The following is a 19,886-nucleotide window of genomic DNA, read 5'->3' on the forward strand; positions in this document are numbered from 1 at the left end:
ACAGGGTGGAGGGGATGATTGGGTATGGGAGTGCTATTTGCGGAGAAATTTTGGTACCTGTTTCCAGACTGAACATCTGAGAAATGATAGAGCCCCGGATGAGGTTTGGGCCAGGTCGGGTGTTATCAGGTAGAGACTGCATTGTGAGTTTTGTTTGATGCTGAGTGTGTGGGGGTCTTCGAGACCTCCAAGCAGAAGGGTTGAGCTGGTAGTTAGCCAGGAGTTTCGAGTTCAGGAATAATCACAGCAGATGCTGTTGGGGTGTGCACCAAGACCACCAGTGATTCACTACAAGTACTCTCAGAACTCAGCAGAGTTATGGTTTATTATGGGGAAATGTCACAGGTGAAAATCACCTCAAGGAAAGAGGCACATGGGGCAGGGATACACCAAGGATACACCAAGAGCAAGCTTCCAATTGTCCTGTCTCAGTGGAGTTGTGGATAGCACTTAACTGATCCAGAAACCATACATGGTAACATGGTGGCAGAGGAGCTCATGGAGCTTTGCTGCTCACAGAGACTTGGCTTATGGTCTGCAGTGCTGACCTCAGTACTTTAGTGTCTCCAGGGGTCAAAGTGATGCTGCATAGGTCTTGATATCTTCATATGGTTTGGGGTTACTATCTAATTCCTTTCATTTCAACCTCAAGGACTCCCATACTCGTGTGTGTGTGTGTAGAGCAGTGGTAATAAACTCTCTAACCTTTATACCTGAAAGTCATTAACACTGTATGTTAGTTATACTTTAAGAAAAATGTGTTTAAAAATAAACCCTCTCACCTTTTGTTTATAAGGAAAGGTCTTAATTTCTCCCTGAGTTTTGAAGGACAGTTTTACCAGCTATAGAGTTCTTAGTTGACAGTTTTCTTTTCTTTTACAACTTTTCAATCCTGCCTTCTGAGCTACAAGGTTTCTACTGAAAAATTGACTTATGATCTTATTTAGAATTCCTTGTATGTGATTAGTTGTTTCTCTTGCTGCTTTTTTTTGTCTTTCTCTTTCAACAGTTTGATTATACTATGCTTCAGTTCTTAGTTTACCTTGTAGGAGTTCATTAATTTTTAGTTTTTTTATTATTAAATATAATTTATTGTCAAATTGGTTTCCATATAACACCCAATGCTCATCCCAACAGGTGCCCTCTTCAGTGCCCATTACCCACTTTCTCCTCCCCCTCCCCCTCCATCAACCCTTAGTTTGTTCTCAGTATTTTAGAGTCTCTTATGGTTTGTCTGCTTCCTTCTCTGTAACTTCCCTCCCATCCCCCATGGTCTTCTGTTAAGTTTCTCAGGATCACATATGAGTGAAAACATATGGTATCTTTCTCTGCCTGACTTATTTCACTTAACATAATACCCTCCAGTTCCACCCATGTTGCTACAAATGGCCAGATTTCATTCTTTCTCATTGCCAAGTAGTATCCCATTGTATATATAAACCACATCTTTTTTATCCATTTGTCAGTTGATGGACATTTAGGCTTTTTCCATAATTTGGCTATTGTTGAAAGTCCTGCTATAAACATTGGGAGTACAAGTGCCCCTATGCATCAGCACACCTGTATCCCTTGGGTAAATTCCTAGCAGTGCTATTGCTGGGTCATAGGGTAGATCTATTTTTAATTTTTTGAGGAACTGCCACTCTCTTTTCCAGAGCGGCTGCACCAGTTTGCATTCCCACAGACAGTGCAAAAGTGTTCCCATTTCTCCACATCTTCTCCAGCATCTATAGTCTCCTGATTTGTTCATTTTAGCCACTCTGGCATGAGATATGGTATCTCAGTGTGGTTTTGATTTGTATTTCTCTGATAATAGATTTTTTTTAGATTCTTGGAGTTTAGGATTTCTATATTTCATTAATTAGAATGTTTTTAGCCATTATTTCTTCAAATAATCTCTCTGACCTTTCTCTGTCTCTCTCTCACTTCTCCCTCTGGGATTCCCATAATGCCTGTGTTGAGACCTTTGATGTTGTGCCACAATCCCTTAGGCTCTATTCACTTTTCTTCATTTTGTTTCTTTCTGATACTCAGGCTACATAATTTCAAGTGCACGGTCTCTTTATTCTGCCTGCACAAATCTGCTGTTTAACTTCTTTTTTGGGGGACTCCTGGCTGGTTCAGTCTGTGGAGCTGCAACTTTTGATCTTTGGCTGTGAGTTCGAGCCCCATGTTGGGTGTAGAGATTACTTAAACATACAATCTAAAATATATATATAAACAATAAAATAAATTATCTTTTTCAATATATTTCCTGTATTTTCAGCTCAGAAGTTCTTATCAGTTTTTTATGTATTTTCTATCACTTTGTGGATATTCTCATTATGCTCATATATTTTTTCCTGAATTCTTTTAGTTCTTTGCATTTGTTTTCCTCTAGCTCTTTGGTTATACTTAAAGCAATTGTCTTCAAGTTTTTATCTAGTAAATCCAATGCCTGTGCTTCTTCAGGGATAGTTTCTGGAAATTTACTTTGTACCATTGGATGACCCATTTTTTCCCCTCTTCTTTATATGCCTTGTGACATTTGTTTTTTTAGAAAAGCAGACATTTGACAAAAGCAGTCACTTCCTCATGTCTTTTCTTGTTGGCTCTTGGCTGGTACAGTTCTCTACTGTTTAGTTGAACATGCTCCAAGCCTAGAGATCTTCTCAAGGTGTTTTGGGGACTTTTCTGATACATATTGCCTGGAACTCACTGACTTTTTAAATTCTCATGTACACATGGCTGCTTTTGAATGTCTTAATTTCTCAAAGAGAAATCTAGCTTCTCCTTAGGAGATAGATATATATAACTCAGCCATCAAAAAGGATGGAATCTTACCATTTGCAAAGATGTGGATGGAGCTAGAATGTATCATGCTAAGTAAAAGAAGTCAGCCAGAGAAAGACAAATATCATATGATTTCACTCATGTGGAGTTTAAGAAACACAATAGATGAACATTTGGAAAGAGGAGGAAAAGGAGAGATGAAAACATACAACAGGAGACTCTTAATGATAGAGAACAAACTGAGGGTTGATGGAGGGAGGTGGGTGGGGAATGGGCTAGATGGGTGATGGGTATTAAGGAGGACACTTGTTGAGATGACCACTGGGTGCTGTACGTAAATGATGACTTACTGAATTCTACTCCTGAAACCAATATTGCACTGTATGTTAACTAACTATAATTTAAATTTTAAAAATGGAGCTTCCTAATGTGTCATTTGACTAATGTCACTCTCTTACACTGATTAATTTTGAATCGTAAACCAACTTATTATTCCTAAGGTAAGTCTTACATTATCATCATGGTTATCCTTATATATTGTGGGATTCTATTTGCTCATATTTAGTTAGGTGGTTTTTTTAACTTTTTTTTGAAAGTTTATTAATTTTGAGCAAGAGAGAGTAAACAGGGGAGGGGCAGAAAGAAAGGGAGAGAGAGAACCCCAAACATGCTCTTTGCTATCAGCACAGACCCCAATGCAGGGCTTGAACTCATGAACCATGAGATAATGACCTTAGCTGAAACCAAGTTGGATGCTTAACTGACTGAGCCACCCAGGTGCCTAGTTAGGTGTTTTTTTCTGTTCTTTTTAAAATGGAAGTATAATTGACATATAGTGTTATGTTAGTTTCAAGTGTACAATATAGTGATTTGACAAATCTATACATTATTCAGTGCTCATCACAATAAGTATAGTTGCCATCTGTCACCAAACAATGTTATTAAAATCTTACTGTTCTACTTTTCATCTCCACGACTTCTTTATTTTGTAACTGCAAATTTGTACTTTATCTATTTCACCCATTCCTGCCCCCCCACCTCCCTTCTGGCAACACCAGTTTGTTCTCTGTATTTAAGAATCTGTTATTTTGTCTGTCTCTTTTCTCTTTGTTTTGTTAATTTGCTTTGTTTCTTAAGTTCCAGATATGAGTGAAATCTTACTTGTCTTTCTCTGACTTATTGCACTTAGCATAATACCCACTAGGCCCTTCCATGTTGTCACAAGTGAACGGGAAGCTCTCCTTGTTTTCTAAGGCTGAGTGATATCTCATTGTATGCATGGACCCCATCTTCTTTACCCGTTAATCAGTGGTTGAACACCTGGGTTAAAGAAAGTGAGATACTCCAAAATGGTAACTAAAGGACCCTCACTTCTGAAGACAATAGAGTATGTGAGCTTCTTGCTATTCCCTCACTAGATACAAATAAAAGCTCAGAAATTACATATAAAACAAACATAAGAAGACCCTTATGCTAGTCAACTCAGGCTGTATAATAAACACTAGGAGGTTTAAATAACAGACATTTACTTTTCCCCACTCCCAGAGGCTGGAAGTCTGAGATCCAGGTATGGTCACAGATAGTTCCTCCCGAGGCCCCTCTCTCGTTGGTGTGTCCTCGCATGGCCATCCATCTGTGCCAGCCTGTGTCCTGATCTCCTCTTCTTATAATGACACCAGTCCTGTGGGGTTAGTGCCCACACTAGTGACCTCATTGTACCTTAATTAACCCTTTAAACACCCTATTTCCAAATATTGCCACAAATATAGTCACCTCAGAGGTCTGGGGGGTTAGGAATTGAACATATAATTTGGGGGGGGTGGGGCACAAGCCTACAACAACCTTGAAATGTAGAGACACAAGGTGGACCGTAGGGAACTTGTGATCCTAGGAACAACACCATAGCGATTTTCCTGCATTTTCTTTTTCCCTCATGTATCCCAGACTTGGAGAACAAGAAGCCAACAACTCAGAAACACAAATGAGCACTGACAAAAAAAATGTCCCCCAAAAGCCTACTCCTTCTAGCCATAGGACCAGGACAGGAACAGCCTAGCAGGACAGAAAACTTGAATATCCCAGACTTTGGCCCCAGCCAGGCTGTAATGAGCCTTCTCAAACCCACCCCTTCTGGGAGAGTTCCATAAAAGATCAAGTGGGGAGCTGGACTTTCAGCCTTGCTATGCAATACCTGGGAGTCAGAGGAGACCAGAGGGTAGCTGCAATGCCCACTTCTGTTCAACAGTAACTAGAGCCCCCACCCTGCCAGCAATGTCAGTGGTACCCCTTCTCCCTCTGCCAGGCAGTAATGAGGTGACATCAAACTTTCCCCTGCTGGAGTAGTGTTGGAGACAGCCAGTCAGGGCTGCTTTCCATCACCAACAACCAATTCTCTTATTCTCTGGACATCAGCTAGGCAGCCAACAATTCAATTTGGTTTTGACACTGCATACCTAGAATTAACATCGGATTCCACAGGTTAAAGGTCCAGACCCCACAAGTCGTTCCCACTTACAATGCAAGGTGCAAGTCCTAGGCCACCTGTACTTCTGACCAACCAACAATAAATTGGAGACTCCCACAAGCTCCTCCCCAGGTTTGATGATTTGCTAGAGTGGCTCACAGAATTCATGAAACACTTCGGTTTACCAGTTTACTACAAAGGATACAACTCAGGAACATCCAGGTGGAAGAGAGGCACAGGGAAAGGTACAGGAGCAGGATGGTGCTTTAATACCCTCTCTGGGGCATCACCCTTTCCGGCAAGTTGACGTGTTCACCAACCGAGAAGCTCTTGGAATCTCGTTGTTCAAGCGATTTTATAGAGCTCAAATTCCAGCCCCCTCCCCTCCCCAGAGATCAGGGATAGAGATGGAAGTTCCAATCCTCTAGGCACTTGGCCCTTTTGGTCATCCCGAGGCCACCCATGGTTCCCATCCTAAGTCACTTCGTTAGCATAAACTAAGGTGTGCTCTAAAGGAACTCTTCAGGAGTAACAAAAAAACATTTGCATCACTCAGGAAATTCCAAGGAGCCTGGAATTTTAGGGACTCTGTGCCAGGAATGTAGGACAAAGACCACATATACTTCTTCTTATATTACAGGCAGCTAAAACAGAAGCCTTAAATAAGAACCAGAGTCTCATAACATGTTATGAAAGTGTTCACATATCAGTAAAAAGTCATAACTTGTCATAACTAAGAACCAAAAACTAAGAAGATCCCAAAATGAGTGGAAAACGAAAAAAAAAAGACAAGGAATAGGCACCAATATTGACATGACAATATTGTTGGAATTATCTGATAAATGTTTTAAAGCTATTAAGATAAAAATACTTCAACAAAAATTACAAACACACATGAAACAAGTTATAAGTCAAATGTTTCAGCAAAAAAATCGAGAGTCTTAGGAAAGAAGTAGAGACATAAAGAATAACCAAATGGAAATTTTGGAACTGAACAATACAATAACCAAAATATAGCTCAACAGCAGAATGAAGGGGACAGAGAATGGAACTGGTGAACCTGAAGATATGACAATAGAATTTACCCAATCTGGAGGCGCCTGGGTGGCACAGTCAATTAAGCGTCAGACTTTGGCTCAGGTCAAGAGCTCAGGGTTCGTGAGTTCCAGCCTCGCATCAGGCTCTGTGCTGACAGCTGGGAGCCTGGAACCTGCTTCAGATTCTGTCTCTCTCTCTCTCTCTCTCTCTCTCTCTCTCTCTTTTTCTGCCCCTCCCTGCTCATTCTCTCTCTCTCTCTCTCTCTCAAAAATAAACACTAAAAAGACTGTGGTTTGCCTCTCTTTTCCCCCCCATGTCTATTTGTTTTAAAATCAATCAATCAATCAATCGTTCTAGGGGTGCCTGGGTGGTTCAGTCGGTTAGCCATCTGACTCTTGATCTTGATCTGGTCTGGCTCTCAGGGTCATGAGTTCGGGTCCCTCACATTGGGCTCCATGTTGGGCATAAAGAGTACTAACAAAAGAAATAAAAATAAAAATTACTGTCCTAAAAAATTAAAACTTGCTCTTTGAAAGGCCTTGTTAAAAGGATGGGGAAAAAAGCTGCAAAGTGGAAGAAAATATTTGTAAGCCACATATCTCACAAAGGATTAATATTCAGAATACACACATAATCTTCAAAATTCAGGAGCACCTGGGTGGCTCAGTCGGTTGAGCATCTGACTCTTGATTTCTGCTCAAGTCATGATCCCAGGGTCATGGGATCAAGCCTTGTGTCAGGCTCCTTGCTGAGCATGGAGCCTGTTTGATTGTCTCTCTCCCTTCTTCTGCCCCACTCTGTCCCTCTCTCAAAATAATAGACTTTAAAAAATCATTTTAAAAAGTTACCACATCCTAAAGTACAACACAACTGTTAAAAACAAGTTGTGTTAGATTTGATCTTTAGAAACAGCTTACCAACGAAATAGTCATAACAGATAAATGCAGGGACTTTGGGGCTGAGTGAGTTCATTCAACAGGGTTCAGTCTGGGAAAAGGGTCATGGATCATGGCACATGACATTAGAAAGGGCAAGTCCAAAACAAGTCTGTGAGGACGCACTAGCCACTGTGCACTAAGCACAGGGGCAGAGTAACAAGGTAGAACTCTCAAGGACACCTGGGTTTGCTGGGAAGTTAGGCCAGCCACCAGCAAGGACCGAGGGAAGCTGAGCCACTGGAGGAGACATTGCCTCTCTGCAGCCCCAGTGAGTATCTCTCAACATGTGCTAGTCGGAGCTGGGCTGACCCTGCAAAATTAGATCTAAACAGGCTTAGACAAGGACATATCATCCCAGAACATCACACAGAGGAGGTTACCAAAGAAATGCAGTCTCAGAAGACAGGTTGCTCAAAGTCTCACCTGGGTCCCCATGTGCAGAGCCAAGCCAGCTGGGGCTGGATGAGCATGTGATGGAGAGGAAGGAGTGGGCTCAGATGTAGATCATGAGGACTGAGACTAGAGGTGTGTTCACTGTGTGTCTAAACAAGAGTGGTCAGGGCTACAGGACTGTGGAGGGACTCTCAGTAGAGGGCTCAGAGTCCCTGGGCACAGTGGACCTGTTCCAGAAGGGAGTGCTGGAGGGAGGCCATTCCTAACCGAAACTAGAATTAGAACTGGTAGAGATCAAACAAGGCAGCAAGTGCTCATGGCACATCAGAACCACACATTCTTTCCAAATGAGATTTCCCGGTGAGAGTGGCCAGAACATCTAGCAGGAGCAGGAGGCAGGGGGTTGGGGGGACTCTGGTTCAGGATCCTTCTTCAGCCTCTACGGCCCTCCTGTATAAGAATCCACCTCTGCCTCCCTCTGGGGGGGAGGGACTGCTGGTCACCCACCAGGCTCCTTTCTGCCTCCGACTGAGATAGAGCTGCTGTGGCCAATTCTGGAGGCCACACCAGGCCAGGGAGGTGACAATGGGGGCCAAGCTGATGATTTTCTATCCATGCACTTTGGAGCATCCAGGAGCCCAGGAGAGGTGCCTTGGGGGCCAGCTGGTGGGGCGAGGCTGGGGACCAACTCTCCCAGTTTCCCCAGGACTGTAAGCTGGATGAGCTGGTCACCTCCATTGAGGGTGCCCTGGCTGCCCCACTCCATGAACCAGGATGCCTGACTTCCACCCATTCCACAGGGAAGGGCAGTTCTGCTGTCTGATTGGCCCCCAACCTCCAAGTGAGGTGGCGGAACCCTCTCCTCCTTCTCCAAACAAACCCACAAAGAAAGAGATAACACTTCATCCGGTTCTGCTTTTTTATTGGCCTGTCTGTTCATATACAGCGAGTCCTAGAGCGGAGACTGAGGGGCGCAGCCCAGAAGGGCGACCTCCCACCCCCCATCACACACACCCCCTCTCTGCCAGGCCGGGTGCTTAGTGCACCTGGGCCAAGTTGTGCTTCTTGTACAGCAGCGCCCTCTTCTTCTCTCGCTCGCGCACGAAGGCTCGAAGTCGCGCGGTGGAGAAGGAGACAGCCGCGGGCTGGGAGCCCGCAGGGCCCTCCTCGGTTAGCCATGGACACTGTAGGCAGCTGGTCGCGCACGGCCGGCCCCTGGAGAGAGGGAAACGGTACCAGCTGAGCTCTGGGAGCGGAGGCCGAGCGGAGAAGGGACGTAGGGCGTGGGCCAGGCGGGGTGGGAGGGCTGGGCTCGGGCGGAGCGCAGGGTGATGCGACGGACAGGACGGCCACCTTACCAGGGGTGCGCACACAACGTGCTCCGGAGAAAAGCCACCGCGCCGCCGGACAGCCCCGCGTAGCAGCAACCCAGACGGATGAGCCCCTTGCGCAAGGCTTTCTGCAGGTCGCGTGTCCCTTCACCGTTCACCGGGTACTCCGCGCTCAGCCTGCGCGCGTGGGGTATCAGGAGACTCAGGTAACCATCGGGTGTGTGCGGGGGGGACAGCGGGGGGTCTGGGAGAACCCTCCGTGGATGCCCAGTCCTTCCCCCCCCCCCGCCCCTGCGCTTGGAGAACTCACATGATGAAGGCTGTCACGCCTATAGCCCAGATGTCGGTCTGTGGGACAGCACCCTGGCCCTCCAGGAGCTCGGGAGCTGGGAGTGAGTACAGGTCAGGGCACAGGTGAGAGTCTGGGGAGGGACGCAGGACTGGGGGCGGGGTTTCCTCCTGGCCCACCCTTCCCCCCAGGTCAGGTTGGCGTCTGCTTCCCGCGCACCCATGGTCTCCACGTAGTCCTTGAACCTCTCGGAGGGCAGGACTTTCTCCTGGGCGAGGCTCTGGGCGTTGCCCAGGTCGACGACCTTGAGTAAGTTGTATTCGGTGACGATCATGTTCTCGGACCTGAGGTCCAGATGCAGAATGCGCTGGGCGTGCAGGTACTGGGCGGCGCTAAGCATCTGCCATAGGTAATCCTTCACCTCCGACTCTGAGTAGGAGACCCTGGGGGCGCGTGAGAAGAGGGACTCGGCTCTGTCCACGGCAGAAGGGGCGCGGAGACACGAGCCCTGCGCGTGGGCTTGGGAGGGGCACCCCCGCTCTGCTAAAGCTCCGGGACGTGGGCTGGTCGGTGGAGGCGGAGCCGGGAGGTGGTACGCACCGCGCGCCCCTCCGCGCTCCGACGCTCTTTACATTCCCAACCCCGGGACCAGCAGGCAGGCCACCCCTCACCTCTCCGCCAGGCAGGGGAGCAGCTCGGGTCCCGAGCAAAGCTCCAAGATGAGGACCAGGTGCCGGGGGCTGAGGTAGGCGGCCTGCAGCTGGGCCAGGTGCGGGTGGCGCAGGCTCTTGAGAGCCTCGTATTCGCGCAGTACGGCAGTCCTGTCCTCGGGGCGATAGGGAACGATCTTCGCGGCCAGCGCGCGTCCGCTGGCCTTCTCCCGGCACTGCCGCACCACGCTGAAGCGGCCCCTGGGCGAGGGGGCACCGGCCAGGCTTGTGAGGACACCCCCCACGCACCCTCCTTCCCAGTATCAGTAAAGCAAGACCAGCGGGAGGTGACCAGAGCCTTCCGGGAAGGGGGTGGACGGCACAGAGGCTCTGAACCAAACTTGGGTGGAGGCACCAAGTGGGGAGGGAGGCTGGGCCAGCGGGGTGGTGGGCTGTGGCGGGGAGGTCCGCCTTCCCTTTACCTTCGGATCTGCGTCTGGAAGGCGAACGTCTGCGTGCTGGGGAGGGGCTGGGCTGGCCTCGAGGCGCTGCTCTCCTCCTCAGAGGCTACGGGAGAAGGAGTCAGTGACGGAGGCACCCCTCCAGCCCCAGCTCCCCCAACCTCGTCTCCTCTCCCCCTTCCCAGGCACCCTGACAGGGGCCCTTCTGTGAATCCCCACACTTTGACCTCATTCCTTGGGCCATGGAGATGCAGGGACCTACAGGTTAAACCAAACTTTCCCAGGGGCAGTCCTGGGGGCTCAGTCCCTTAAGCGTCTGACTCTTGATTTCTGCTCTTGTCATGATCTCATGGTTGGTGAGTTCAAACCCACAGCTCAGAGCCTGCTTAGGATTCTCTCTCCCTTTCTGTGCCCCTCCCCTGCTCATGCTCTTTCTCTCTCAAAAATAAATAAAACAAAAATAAATTTAAAAAGCATCCCAGAGAGTACGTGTGACTGGAGTGATAGCGCATGGCCACCGCCCTGCCCAGCAGGCTCACCCAGGTGGCTGGGCCCTCCCAGGAGGACCGGCTCTGAGGGGCTGCTGTAAGGACCCATGCCCGCCTTGCTGACGCAGGCTGTGCGGAAGATGTATGTGCCGCCCCTCGAAAGCTTGCTGGCGCTGTAGCAGCAGTCGAAGATGTCAGAAGCCAGGGTGTTCCAGCTGCCACCTGGGCCACACAGGAGGGGTATGGGTGAGCACTAGCCCAAGGCCCCCCTCCCCAGGGCCAGGGGGTGGACAGACCCCTCCCAGAGGGAGCACGGAGTTGGCTGGGCTCTGCCTGAGGCCCCCCAGCCAGGCAGGCTTCCCCGATGGGCACCCGGGGAACACCGGGACGGCTCGCACCTTCCAAGCTGCACTGCACAATGTAAGTTACGGGGCCGTATGACTCCACGGGTTTCCAGACCAGCAGCACCCCGTCGGCATATACCTCCCCGATGTCCGGGCGGGGGGAAGACGAGGGGCGCTCTGCGGGGCCACAGTCAGCAGTCAGGGTGGGGGGGCCTTTCCAGGGCTTCCGATGCAGCTCAGAGCCCCTGCCCGCCCCGCCTTGCCCTCCTACACCTGCAGCCAGGACCCTGAGCCCACCATCCCCTAGTCCCATTCGTTCGGGGTCCCCTTCCAGCACTGACCAGTAAGTAGAAGGGCCCAGGGCCTCCTGTGGTGGGGGCCTTGGTAGGTGTGTACCCTGCCAGGCTCCCTTCCCACCATGTACTCAGGAAGCCCGTGGAGTGGCCCTCAGGGACAGCCCTCTGCCAGTGCCAGGCCCCCCACAGGGAGGCCTGTCCTGGCTGCTCAGGTTCACCTGACAAACACCTGCTGGTTGGCCATTGCTGAGAATTAAGCCAGGGCCCGAGGGCTGCACCCACAGCCCCTGTTTGGGGTCCCCTGCACTGTTTTTGAGATCATAGTTTGACCTTAATAGAAATACAAACTGGGAAGCAGCCTGGTCCTCCATTGGCTAGAAGAACTGGGAGGAAATGGGTGTGAAATGCAAGGAGAGGAGCCCCCCCCCCACGCCCAGAAGGGCAGGGGAGAGGGCTGGGCCAGGTGGGCCACCCTGCCTCCTGCCTCCTGCCTTCTGCCTCCCATCCTGGGGGTTCCAGCCTGCAGAGCGGACTCCTACCCTCTGTGGCCCCTCCAGCCTTGCCAGTGTGCTGGGGTGTGCACAACTGGCTGGTGAGCGTCACATTCTGTAGGCCTCCAGCAGAGGGGCCTGGCATAAACCCACCCTCAAAGTGATAAGGGGTCTCCAGGCACCCCAGAAGAGTCTCATCCCCTCCCCCGCCTCCGTGGGCCTGGAGGAAACCTCCAGAAGGAGGCAGTGGCATGTGGGGTGGCCCCTCTCCCTGTCTCCACCCAGAGGGCCTGGCACGGTGCACCCACCTGCCTTCCGGAGGACAGCCGTGGTGGCCACAGTCCCCAGCGTGTTGCGAACACTGCACGTGTACACTCCCAGGTCATCAGCATTCACCACCAGGATGGTCAGGAGCTGGAAGTTCTTGAGTGTGGAGGAGATAAGGAGGCGGCTGCTACTCTCCAGGGGAGTCCCATCTGCAGCAGGACAGAGCAGACCTAGGGAGCAGCTCGAATATGCACCCTGCCTGGGGACCCGTGCCCTCCTGGGGCCTCAGGTTCCCTCTGTACAGTGAGAGCAGTGCCCTCCTCCTTCCTGCACCCCAGCCCCAGGACACCTCCTTACCTTTGCTCCAGGTGGCCTGTGCAGCTGGCTGGGCTGACACTTGGCAGGCAAGAGTCACTGACTGGCCCAAGACCACTGTTTCATCTGAGAGCTCCCTTAGAAAGGATGGCGCTGAGGAGCAGGAAGGGAGGCAGGGGAGCCTTCAGAGATGATCCCCAACCTGAGAACCTGGACCCCTGAGGCAGGGATGCTGGGGAAGCCCACCCTCACTCAGCTCATCTTCAACACTAGCACCTGCCCCAGAAAGTCCTCCAGAACTGCCCCAATAATGGGACCAGAGCACCCCCCCTCACCTATCTGGGCTCCAGCCCCCGTGGATGTAAGCTTGTCCCCCACACTGGTCTGGGCACTGAGGAGGGGCTCCCGTCCCCCACAGCTGGGTCCCCTCAGCTGCAGTGAGGCTCGGCCCCCCAGGGCAGCACACCCACCTCGGTCCTTGCTTTTCAGGCCCAGCCGAAAGGAAGCCAGGCCTGCCTTCTTCCTGGGGGGGCTCTCTTTCTCCAGACCTGCAGGGAGGAGGCCTCCAGAAGTCAGACCTAAGGGGTCCAGCTGCCACCCACAGTGGACTCCCACACGGGGCACAAGAGCCCAGATCCCACAGACTTTTGTTGCAAATGAACTAAACTTGCTGCAGAGACCACTCCCTTCTGACCCCTGTCAGGATCAGCCTGTCCTGGGCAAGGGCACCAGGGGCAGGTAAGACTTGGGGGCCACGGGTGCCTGGGGAGGCCAGGACTGGTTTGATTCTCTTTGTACCAGTGTCTCCAAGCCTTCTCAGGTCCCAACACAGGGACCTCAGATGCACACGGGGGTTGCGGATTGAGGCCACACAGGAGACCTCAGAAACAGAGGCCCCCATGTGGGGCAGGGGAGAGGACCCTGGAGCAGAGTGGCTTCTGTGTCACCCAGCTCTTCCCAGCCGCGGAGGCGGCGAGGTGCCCCAAAGTGCAAACAAGACACCTACTACCTGCAAGGAGGGGGTGGAGTGGGGTGGGGAAGTCACCTTCCGGCCTGCCCTTCAGGAGGCGGGAGATGTGGGCCACCGAGGCCCTCACCCTCCTGCGCAGTCCCAGCTCCAGGGGCTCCTCCAGCGTGTGTCTCCTGGGGAGGTGGAAGAGGCCACCGGAGGGGGGTGACCATTTCCGCTCCCTACTGCCAGTGGCCTCCCCGAGCAGGGTCTCCATGTCCTCTGGCTCCTCTGTGATCTGCAGGCTGGCTGGTGGACCCAGTGCGCCTGGCCAGGGCCACGCGGCCTCTGGGAACTCAGCCAGCTCCTCCTCTGCCTCGGATTCCGGGGAGGAAGGTGACTCTGGTTCCACAGGCTTGGGGACCTTCCTGAAGATCATGAACTCGAAAGGGAGGTACTTGATGTCATACAGGTCGGACAGGTTGAGGTAGGCAGGCTCCACCTCTGAGATGTCCAGGGACACAGTGTCCGCTGCTTCTGAGTCCCCAGACAGGTCTCGGATCTGCACCAGGGACACCTGGGAGCCCCTGCCGAAGTCTTCCCACGAGCTCAGCTCTGGGGAGGCCCTTGGGGGTGCCCTGCTGCCCTCGGGAAGGGGCGCTGCGCTGGCCTGGGGGGGTGGGCTCTGAGCCCCAGTGTCATCATGCTCCTCTGAGGACTGAGAGGTGGCCCAGGCCATCCTGGCCCACAGGGGACCCTGCCCCAGCATGCCCCCTGCATCCCCACCAAAGGCAAAGGTGCCATAACCTGCCACTCCTGCGTAGCCCCCACGTTGCCCCAGGGAAAACTTCCGCATGGTGGCCTGTTCCTGAGGCCGCTGTGGGCTGGGCTCCGGTTCTGATGCATCCTCCAGCTCCAGGGTGGCATCCTGGGAGGGACCAGGCCCAGTGCCCACCTGGGAAGCCAGCCCTGAGGAGCTAGGGGGACTCAGCCTCCCAGGGAGACAAGTGTCCTTTGGACTCTCCATAGAGCCTGGCTGGCAGCTTTCTTGGGCTGGGGAGAGGGGAGCCTGGGTCTCCCCCGAGAGGAAGGGGCTGGAGGATGCCCAGAGGGGCCCCGTGCACTGCTCTGAAGGGAAGGAGCCAGAAAGTTGTGGTGTAACAGCCTTAGGGGGGCCACAGCCTTGCAGGGGAGCGGGACCCCACTGGGGCTGGAAGGAAGGGGCGGGCTGCCACCCACAGCTGTCCTGGGATGACCCCTCTTGCTGAGCAGCCCCTGGGAGGCCCCCAATGGATGGCAATAGTCTTGGCCCCTGCTGGGATCCCTCTGGACACTGCATCTCCTGGGCACATGTGACCCCTCCTGGCAGGCTCTCCCCTGAGGCTATCTGGAGGCCTGAGAGGCCTGGGGCAGGGCACTGCCCCCCGCCACAGGCCTCAGTGGAGGAGCTGGTGGAGTGTGGCTGGTCGAGCTCCAGGGATCGGCTGCGGCCGGGTGCCACTCGGGCACTGGAGCCAGGCAGCCGCAGGGCGGTCTCGAAGGAGGGCACTTTGGCAATCAGAGCGGCCTGCTCCTCCCTGGCGGCCTCCTCCTCCAGCGCTCGATGCTCCAGCAGCGGCTCCCGCAGGCCGGGCAGGGCCTTTGCGAAGTAGCCGCCCTTGAGCAGGTGCCTCCGCCGGGCGGGGTGCCTCCTGCCGCCCATGGCGGGGCCTCCGCGCTCCGGGGCCTCGCCTGCCTGCTGGTAGAAGAGGCTGCGGATGACGCTCTGCCGGGGAACGCAGCCCGGGGCAGCAGGCACCCCTGCACCTGGGGGCGACGCCGGCCGAGGCGCGGCGGCGGCAGACGCGCAAGCCTCGGCCTCCTCCGGCAGGCTAGCGGACGGCCGCAAGAAGCCCCGCGGGTGCAGCAGCGGGGAGTGGGTCACCGGAGAGGGCGGCAGCGATTTGGCCCGGGCGAAGGGTGCCAGCTCGTTGTCGGAGGACGAGGACGAGCTGCTGGAGGCGGCGCTGGCGCCTTCGTGCAGGTGCCGGGCCACCCCGAGGGACGGGCTGTCGGGCGGGCCCTGGAGCAGCTCGGGAATGGAGCGCATCACCAGGATGGACTTGTAGCTCATCAGGGAGCGCTGGGGGTTGCGGGGGACAGGGGCACGTCAGCCGTGTGTCCGCCCGCTTTGCGGCTCCTAGTGGTCCCTGAAGGGGCACCCAGGAACTGGAGCGCGTTACAAGCTCCACTCCTCATCCCCTAGGGCTGTGTCGTTCTGTTCCTGCCCAGGCTGGGACGTTGCGCGTGGCACGCACCTCCTCCCAGACCTGCCCCCGGGGCTTAGAGAGCGCATGCCCCAGCCTGGCTTCTCTTTCTCCCAGGCCCTGCGGGGACGCACAGCCAGCCCTCGGGGCCTGGTTTCCTTGCGGGCCTCCAGCCCCCACCTCGCAGCTCTGCCCCCTCTTCAGCATCTTTTGGGGGGTCTAACCCTAACCCTCACCCCCTCCGCGAGGCTGCACTGCTCACCTGCCAGCGGCTGCGGGCTAGCAGGAACTTGAGTTGCTTGGTGTTGATGAAGTGGGCCTCCTCCGCGGGCACGGACTTCTGAGAGGGCCCAGGTGACAGAAACGGTGAGGGCAGATCCTGGTGCACCCTGTGGTCCACGCAGACCTCCGCCTCCCCAGCCCCATGGCCTGTTTCCCTCCCTGTGCAGGCCTGCTTGGGCTTAGCCTGCTCACCTGGAACCAAGGGTGGGCCAGGCACTTGGCTGCGCTGGGTCGGGCCCTGCGAGGAGAAGAAGGCCAGGGGTCAGGCCAGGTGGTCAGCTGCCCCAGGGGCAGGCCTGTGAGAACCCGGGGCGGGGAAAGGGTGGCACACTCACTCTGGGGCCCTCTGCAGGGCAGCCTTGATAAATTCCTGGGCATCCTCGCTGAGGTGGGCAGCCATGGGGCTGCTCCAAGACACCCGCCCCTCCAGCACATTCAGGAGGGTGGCTCGGTCACTCTCACCGGCAAACGGTGACGAGCAGGTCAGGCTGAAAGCAGAGACATGACTTTGCCTTCAGAAGTGACCTGGATTTCTGGATGCATAGGGAGCAGGTGGCCAGAGCAAACAGTGCTGGGTCTTTTACAAGGCCCCCAGTGGCCACAGAGCCACTCCCATCCAGCCCTGAGAGTCCCAGAAATGGCCAATATTTGCCCAGAGATCCACGCTCAGCCTGGGACAGGGATCAAGGGTCAACCTGGAGTATGTACCCAGCCTTAGCGTGAGGTGGGATCCAGGCTCAATCTACACCAGCAGCCTCCTCGAGGGCAGCTGTAACTGTAATGACTAGGCTCTGGGCAGACCCTTTAGGGAAACAGCTCAGTGCTTTGCCTGGTGACCCGGCCAAGCTCCTCTGGGCCACAGTGTGTAAGAAAAGAGTGCAGCAGAAACCACTTATCAGAGTTGGCTGACCGCTGGTTCCCATAATAGCTGCCCTGTGGGTCTTGGGTCTTTGATCTGGGAAGCAGCCAGTAGTGCACGTGGCTTGTCATGGGTCTGATGGGGAAGGGATCGGCGCTTGGTTTCAGAGGGGGTGGTTGACAGAGGCAGGTGTCTGCTTACCTGAGATAGGAGATGACCCCCATGGCCCTGCAGGAGCAAAAGCACAGTCTTGAGTCATCCCATGCCTGGGCTTCAGGCAAAGGGTATGCTCAGAGTTGGGGGGTGTGGGAGGAGGGGCAGCGACTGTGTGTGGGGCGGGGGCTGCTGGCATCCCCAGTGGCCACTCACTTACCAGATGTCCGAGGCCTCGCTCACAGGAGTCTGCTCAATGATCTCAGGGGATACAAACTCTGGGGAGCCATACTTGCTGTATTGTGGCTCTACTGGGGTGATTTTTTGGGCAAAGCCGAAGTCGCAGATTTTAATGTCCTCCCGAGCGGGATGCACCATCAGGATATTTGGGGGCTGTGAGACACAGTCAGGGAGAGGGGAGGCCATGCCCTAAGGAGGGGGCTCCCAGGGCCGCAGGGAACACACAGGGGTCTGTGAAGGGCTTTCCCAAGGCAACGGTGATGCTGGTGGGACAGTGGGCAGTCTTGGGGTAGGTTTTAGTGCTATTTGGGGACACCTTCCAGTTCATCCGAGCTGTACCCCACCTGATATCACTCTGCATCCCCAGAGAGTCTGGAAGTGCTAGACTTGCATCTACCCGCCCCCCCCCCATGTTCAGGGTCCCTCCCTGGTCCCTGCGGGGCCCCAAGAAGGTCAAGCACCTTTATGTCCAAATGGAGAATGCTCTGGCCGTGCAGATAATGCAGCCCTTCTGCCAGCTGCTGGATGTACACCTTGACCTGGAACCGAGGCCAGGGCTCAGAGGAGGTCCATCCTCCACCTACTGCTCCACTCGCCCCCAGATCTGAGCTGGGCACGGATCCCGCAGGGCAGGTGGTGTGCAAAGCCTCCCAGAGCCCAAGGCCAGAGGATTCCTCCAGCCCGGAAAGCAGATGGGCCTGACTAAAGCTGGAAGCACCTGGTGTCTCAGGAGGGAGGGCCCCACCAGCCAGGTGGTGACTGGGAGGGGAAAGCAGTGGCCCCCCGGGGAAGGGGGGTGCATGGAAGGGCTTAGAGAGCCCTACTGAGGAACTGCCACACCCCATGAGGCCCGGGGGAACCCCAGAAGGTTTCCAAGCTGGGGTGTGCTGGGTGTGGCCAGGGAAAACAGGAGACCATGCAGTTACCTCAGCCTCGGTCACCACACTCTTCTTGAACAGCCGGTCCAGCAGCTCCTCTGAGGAGCACCTGGGGCTCAGGTCAAGGGAAGCTCTGGAGTCTGGAACCCACCTGGCCCCACACACACTTCCTATCTTGGGGTGGGGGTGGGGGCCAAGCTGGGGAGGTTGGTGCTCAGACTGTGGAGGGTGGGAGGGACAGGGACCCCAAGGAGGGGGGCCAAGGTCAGCGGACAGCAGCAGAGTGGGAGGGGTGAGTAGGGCATGTGCACCCCTCCCTGGAGCTTGGGTGGGCTGCCTGAGGACCCTCAGCATTAGCGCTGAGTGTGGCCCATAAGTCTGACCTCCCTGCTGGGCAAGGCCCCGTGGAGCGTGGGATGGCCCAGTGAGGGCTTGTATTGGACCCTGTGACACAGCTCTGCCAAAATTCCTGAGCCAGGGGACCGTGAGCTACAAGGCCAGGGCTGTGTCCAGGAATAGCAGAACAGGCCCTGCTGGGGCCCTCGGACCTATGCCTGCCAAGGGTCTGCGTGGGCGCCCCTTTTCTTGGCCTCTGGCCTGGCTGTGGGATACAGCTCCAGGACAAGGATCAGGGTCTTCCGGGTCTCAAACTGGTCAAGCAGCCCTGTGACCAGCGGGTGGCTGAGCGTGGCCAGGATGTCCCTCTCGCGGTACGCCTGGGTGCGCGTCCTGCTCCGCAGGGGGATGAACTTGGCCGCGCAGAACATCTGGTTTCCCTTGTGCTGCACCCTCTTCACGAAGCCGAACACGCCCCTGGGAGGAGGGGAGCCATGCTGGGGGCGCGCGCCGGTTCCCCAGGACGGGGTTGGAGGAGCAGTGGAGTTCCGGAGAGCTGTGCTCACGAGGGTCCTCCAGGGAAGGAGGTTTCTGGGGGACTGGGTTCTGGGTGGGGGTGTCCGTGCCGTTGGGTCAGCGGGAGGGGTGGAGCTCCTGAGAGGCGGAATTTCCGGAGAACAGGGGGGCGGGAAAGGGGGTGCTTCGTGGACGGCGGGGTCCCGAGGTGTAGGGGTTCCAGGGGATACTGGCGGCTCCCTGGAGAAAGCTGGTGCTCCGTTGGGGGCGGGGTCCCGGGAAGCTGGGGCTCCCGGGGGGCTGGGGGCGGGGACTTGAAGGAAGGGGCTCTGGGAGGTGGAGGTTGAGGGGCGGAGTTCAGGGGACGCAAGGGTCCCCGGGGACCAAGGAGTCCAGGGGTGCTGGGGGCTCCCGGGGGAGAAGGCAGGTGCTCCGTGGTGGGCGGGGTTCCTGGGGCGCAGGGGTTCCCGGGTCGCAGGGTTTCCAGGATCCTGGGGGTTCCGGGGGCGGAGATTGGGAGGAAAGAGCTCTGGGAGGCGGGGGCTGAGGGATGGAGTTCCAGGGATTCAGGGGTCCGCGGGGCGCAAGGGTTCCAGGAGGTGCTGGGGGCTCCCAGGGCGGAGAGTGTGGGGAAGGGGCTCTGGGTCGCGGGGGTGTCAAGGAGCGGCCCTCTCCTGGGGCTGCGTTTGTGGACAATACCTTCCAATTTCCTCCTTGACCTCATAGAAGGAGTGCAGCTTCCTTCGATAGCTTTGCTTCTCAGTGTCAGGCTCGCTGTCTCCTGTAGTCGAAGAACGGGAGTCGTAGGTGTAACTATGTCCACTTACTCCCAACTGGAGCGTCTCTGTGCTGGACGGACTATGCTGGAGCCTGAGGGAGGCTGCAGACCA

At 55.0% G+C, this 19,886-nt stretch overlaps 1 protein-coding gene across 1 annotated transcript in view; it reads right to left on the bottom strand.

Annotated features, from left to right (window-relative positions):
- Positions 1-8,520: 8,520 nt before the first annotated feature.
- The window catches only part of OBSCN (obscurin, cytoskeletal calmodulin and titin-interacting RhoGEF), a 162,299-nt gene continuing 150,933 nt past the window's right edge, over positions 8,521-19,886 (bottom strand). Inside the window, exons 98-118 of the mRNA XM_047082324.1 lie at positions 19,696-19,777; positions 18,757-18,957; positions 18,193-18,253; positions 17,728-17,805; positions 17,247-17,419; positions 17,075-17,101; positions 16,350-16,502; positions 16,207-16,252; positions 15,995-16,072; positions 13,583-15,608; positions 13,008-13,085; positions 12,580-12,690; positions 12,264-12,431; positions 11,223-11,345; positions 10,876-11,046; positions 10,358-10,442; positions 9,897-10,136; positions 9,445-9,668; positions 9,247-9,322; positions 8,964-9,113; positions 8,521-8,820 (exon numbers count right to left, since the gene is read on the bottom strand). Coding sequence (XP_046938280.1) covers positions 8,643-8,820; positions 8,964-9,113; positions 9,247-9,322; positions 9,445-9,668; positions 9,897-10,136; positions 10,358-10,442; positions 10,876-11,046; positions 11,223-11,345; positions 12,264-12,431; positions 12,580-12,690; positions 13,008-13,085; positions 13,583-15,608; positions 15,995-16,072; positions 16,207-16,252; positions 16,350-16,502; positions 17,075-17,101; positions 17,247-17,419; positions 17,728-17,805; positions 18,193-18,253; positions 18,757-18,957; positions 19,696-19,777 — 4,529 coding nt within the window. The 3' untranslated portion in view covers positions 8,521-8,642. The remainder of the gene's footprint in view (positions 8,821-8,963; positions 9,114-9,246; positions 9,323-9,444; positions 9,669-9,896; positions 10,137-10,357; positions 10,443-10,875; positions 11,047-11,222; positions 11,346-12,263; positions 12,432-12,579; positions 12,691-13,007; positions 13,086-13,582; positions 15,609-15,994; positions 16,073-16,206; positions 16,253-16,349; positions 16,503-17,074; positions 17,102-17,246; positions 17,420-17,727; positions 17,806-18,192; positions 18,254-18,756; positions 18,958-19,695; positions 19,778-19,886) is intronic.

Source organism: Lynx rufus, unplaced genomic scaffold (assembly GCF_022079265.1).
Source record: "Lynx rufus isolate CCGP_SWC_20201006 ecotype Redwood Valley unplaced genomic scaffold, mLynRuf1.p SCAF_1, whole genome shotgun sequence".
In the NCBI taxonomy this organism is placed as follows: domain Eukaryota; kingdom Metazoa; phylum Chordata; class Mammalia; order Carnivora; family Felidae; genus Lynx; species Lynx rufus.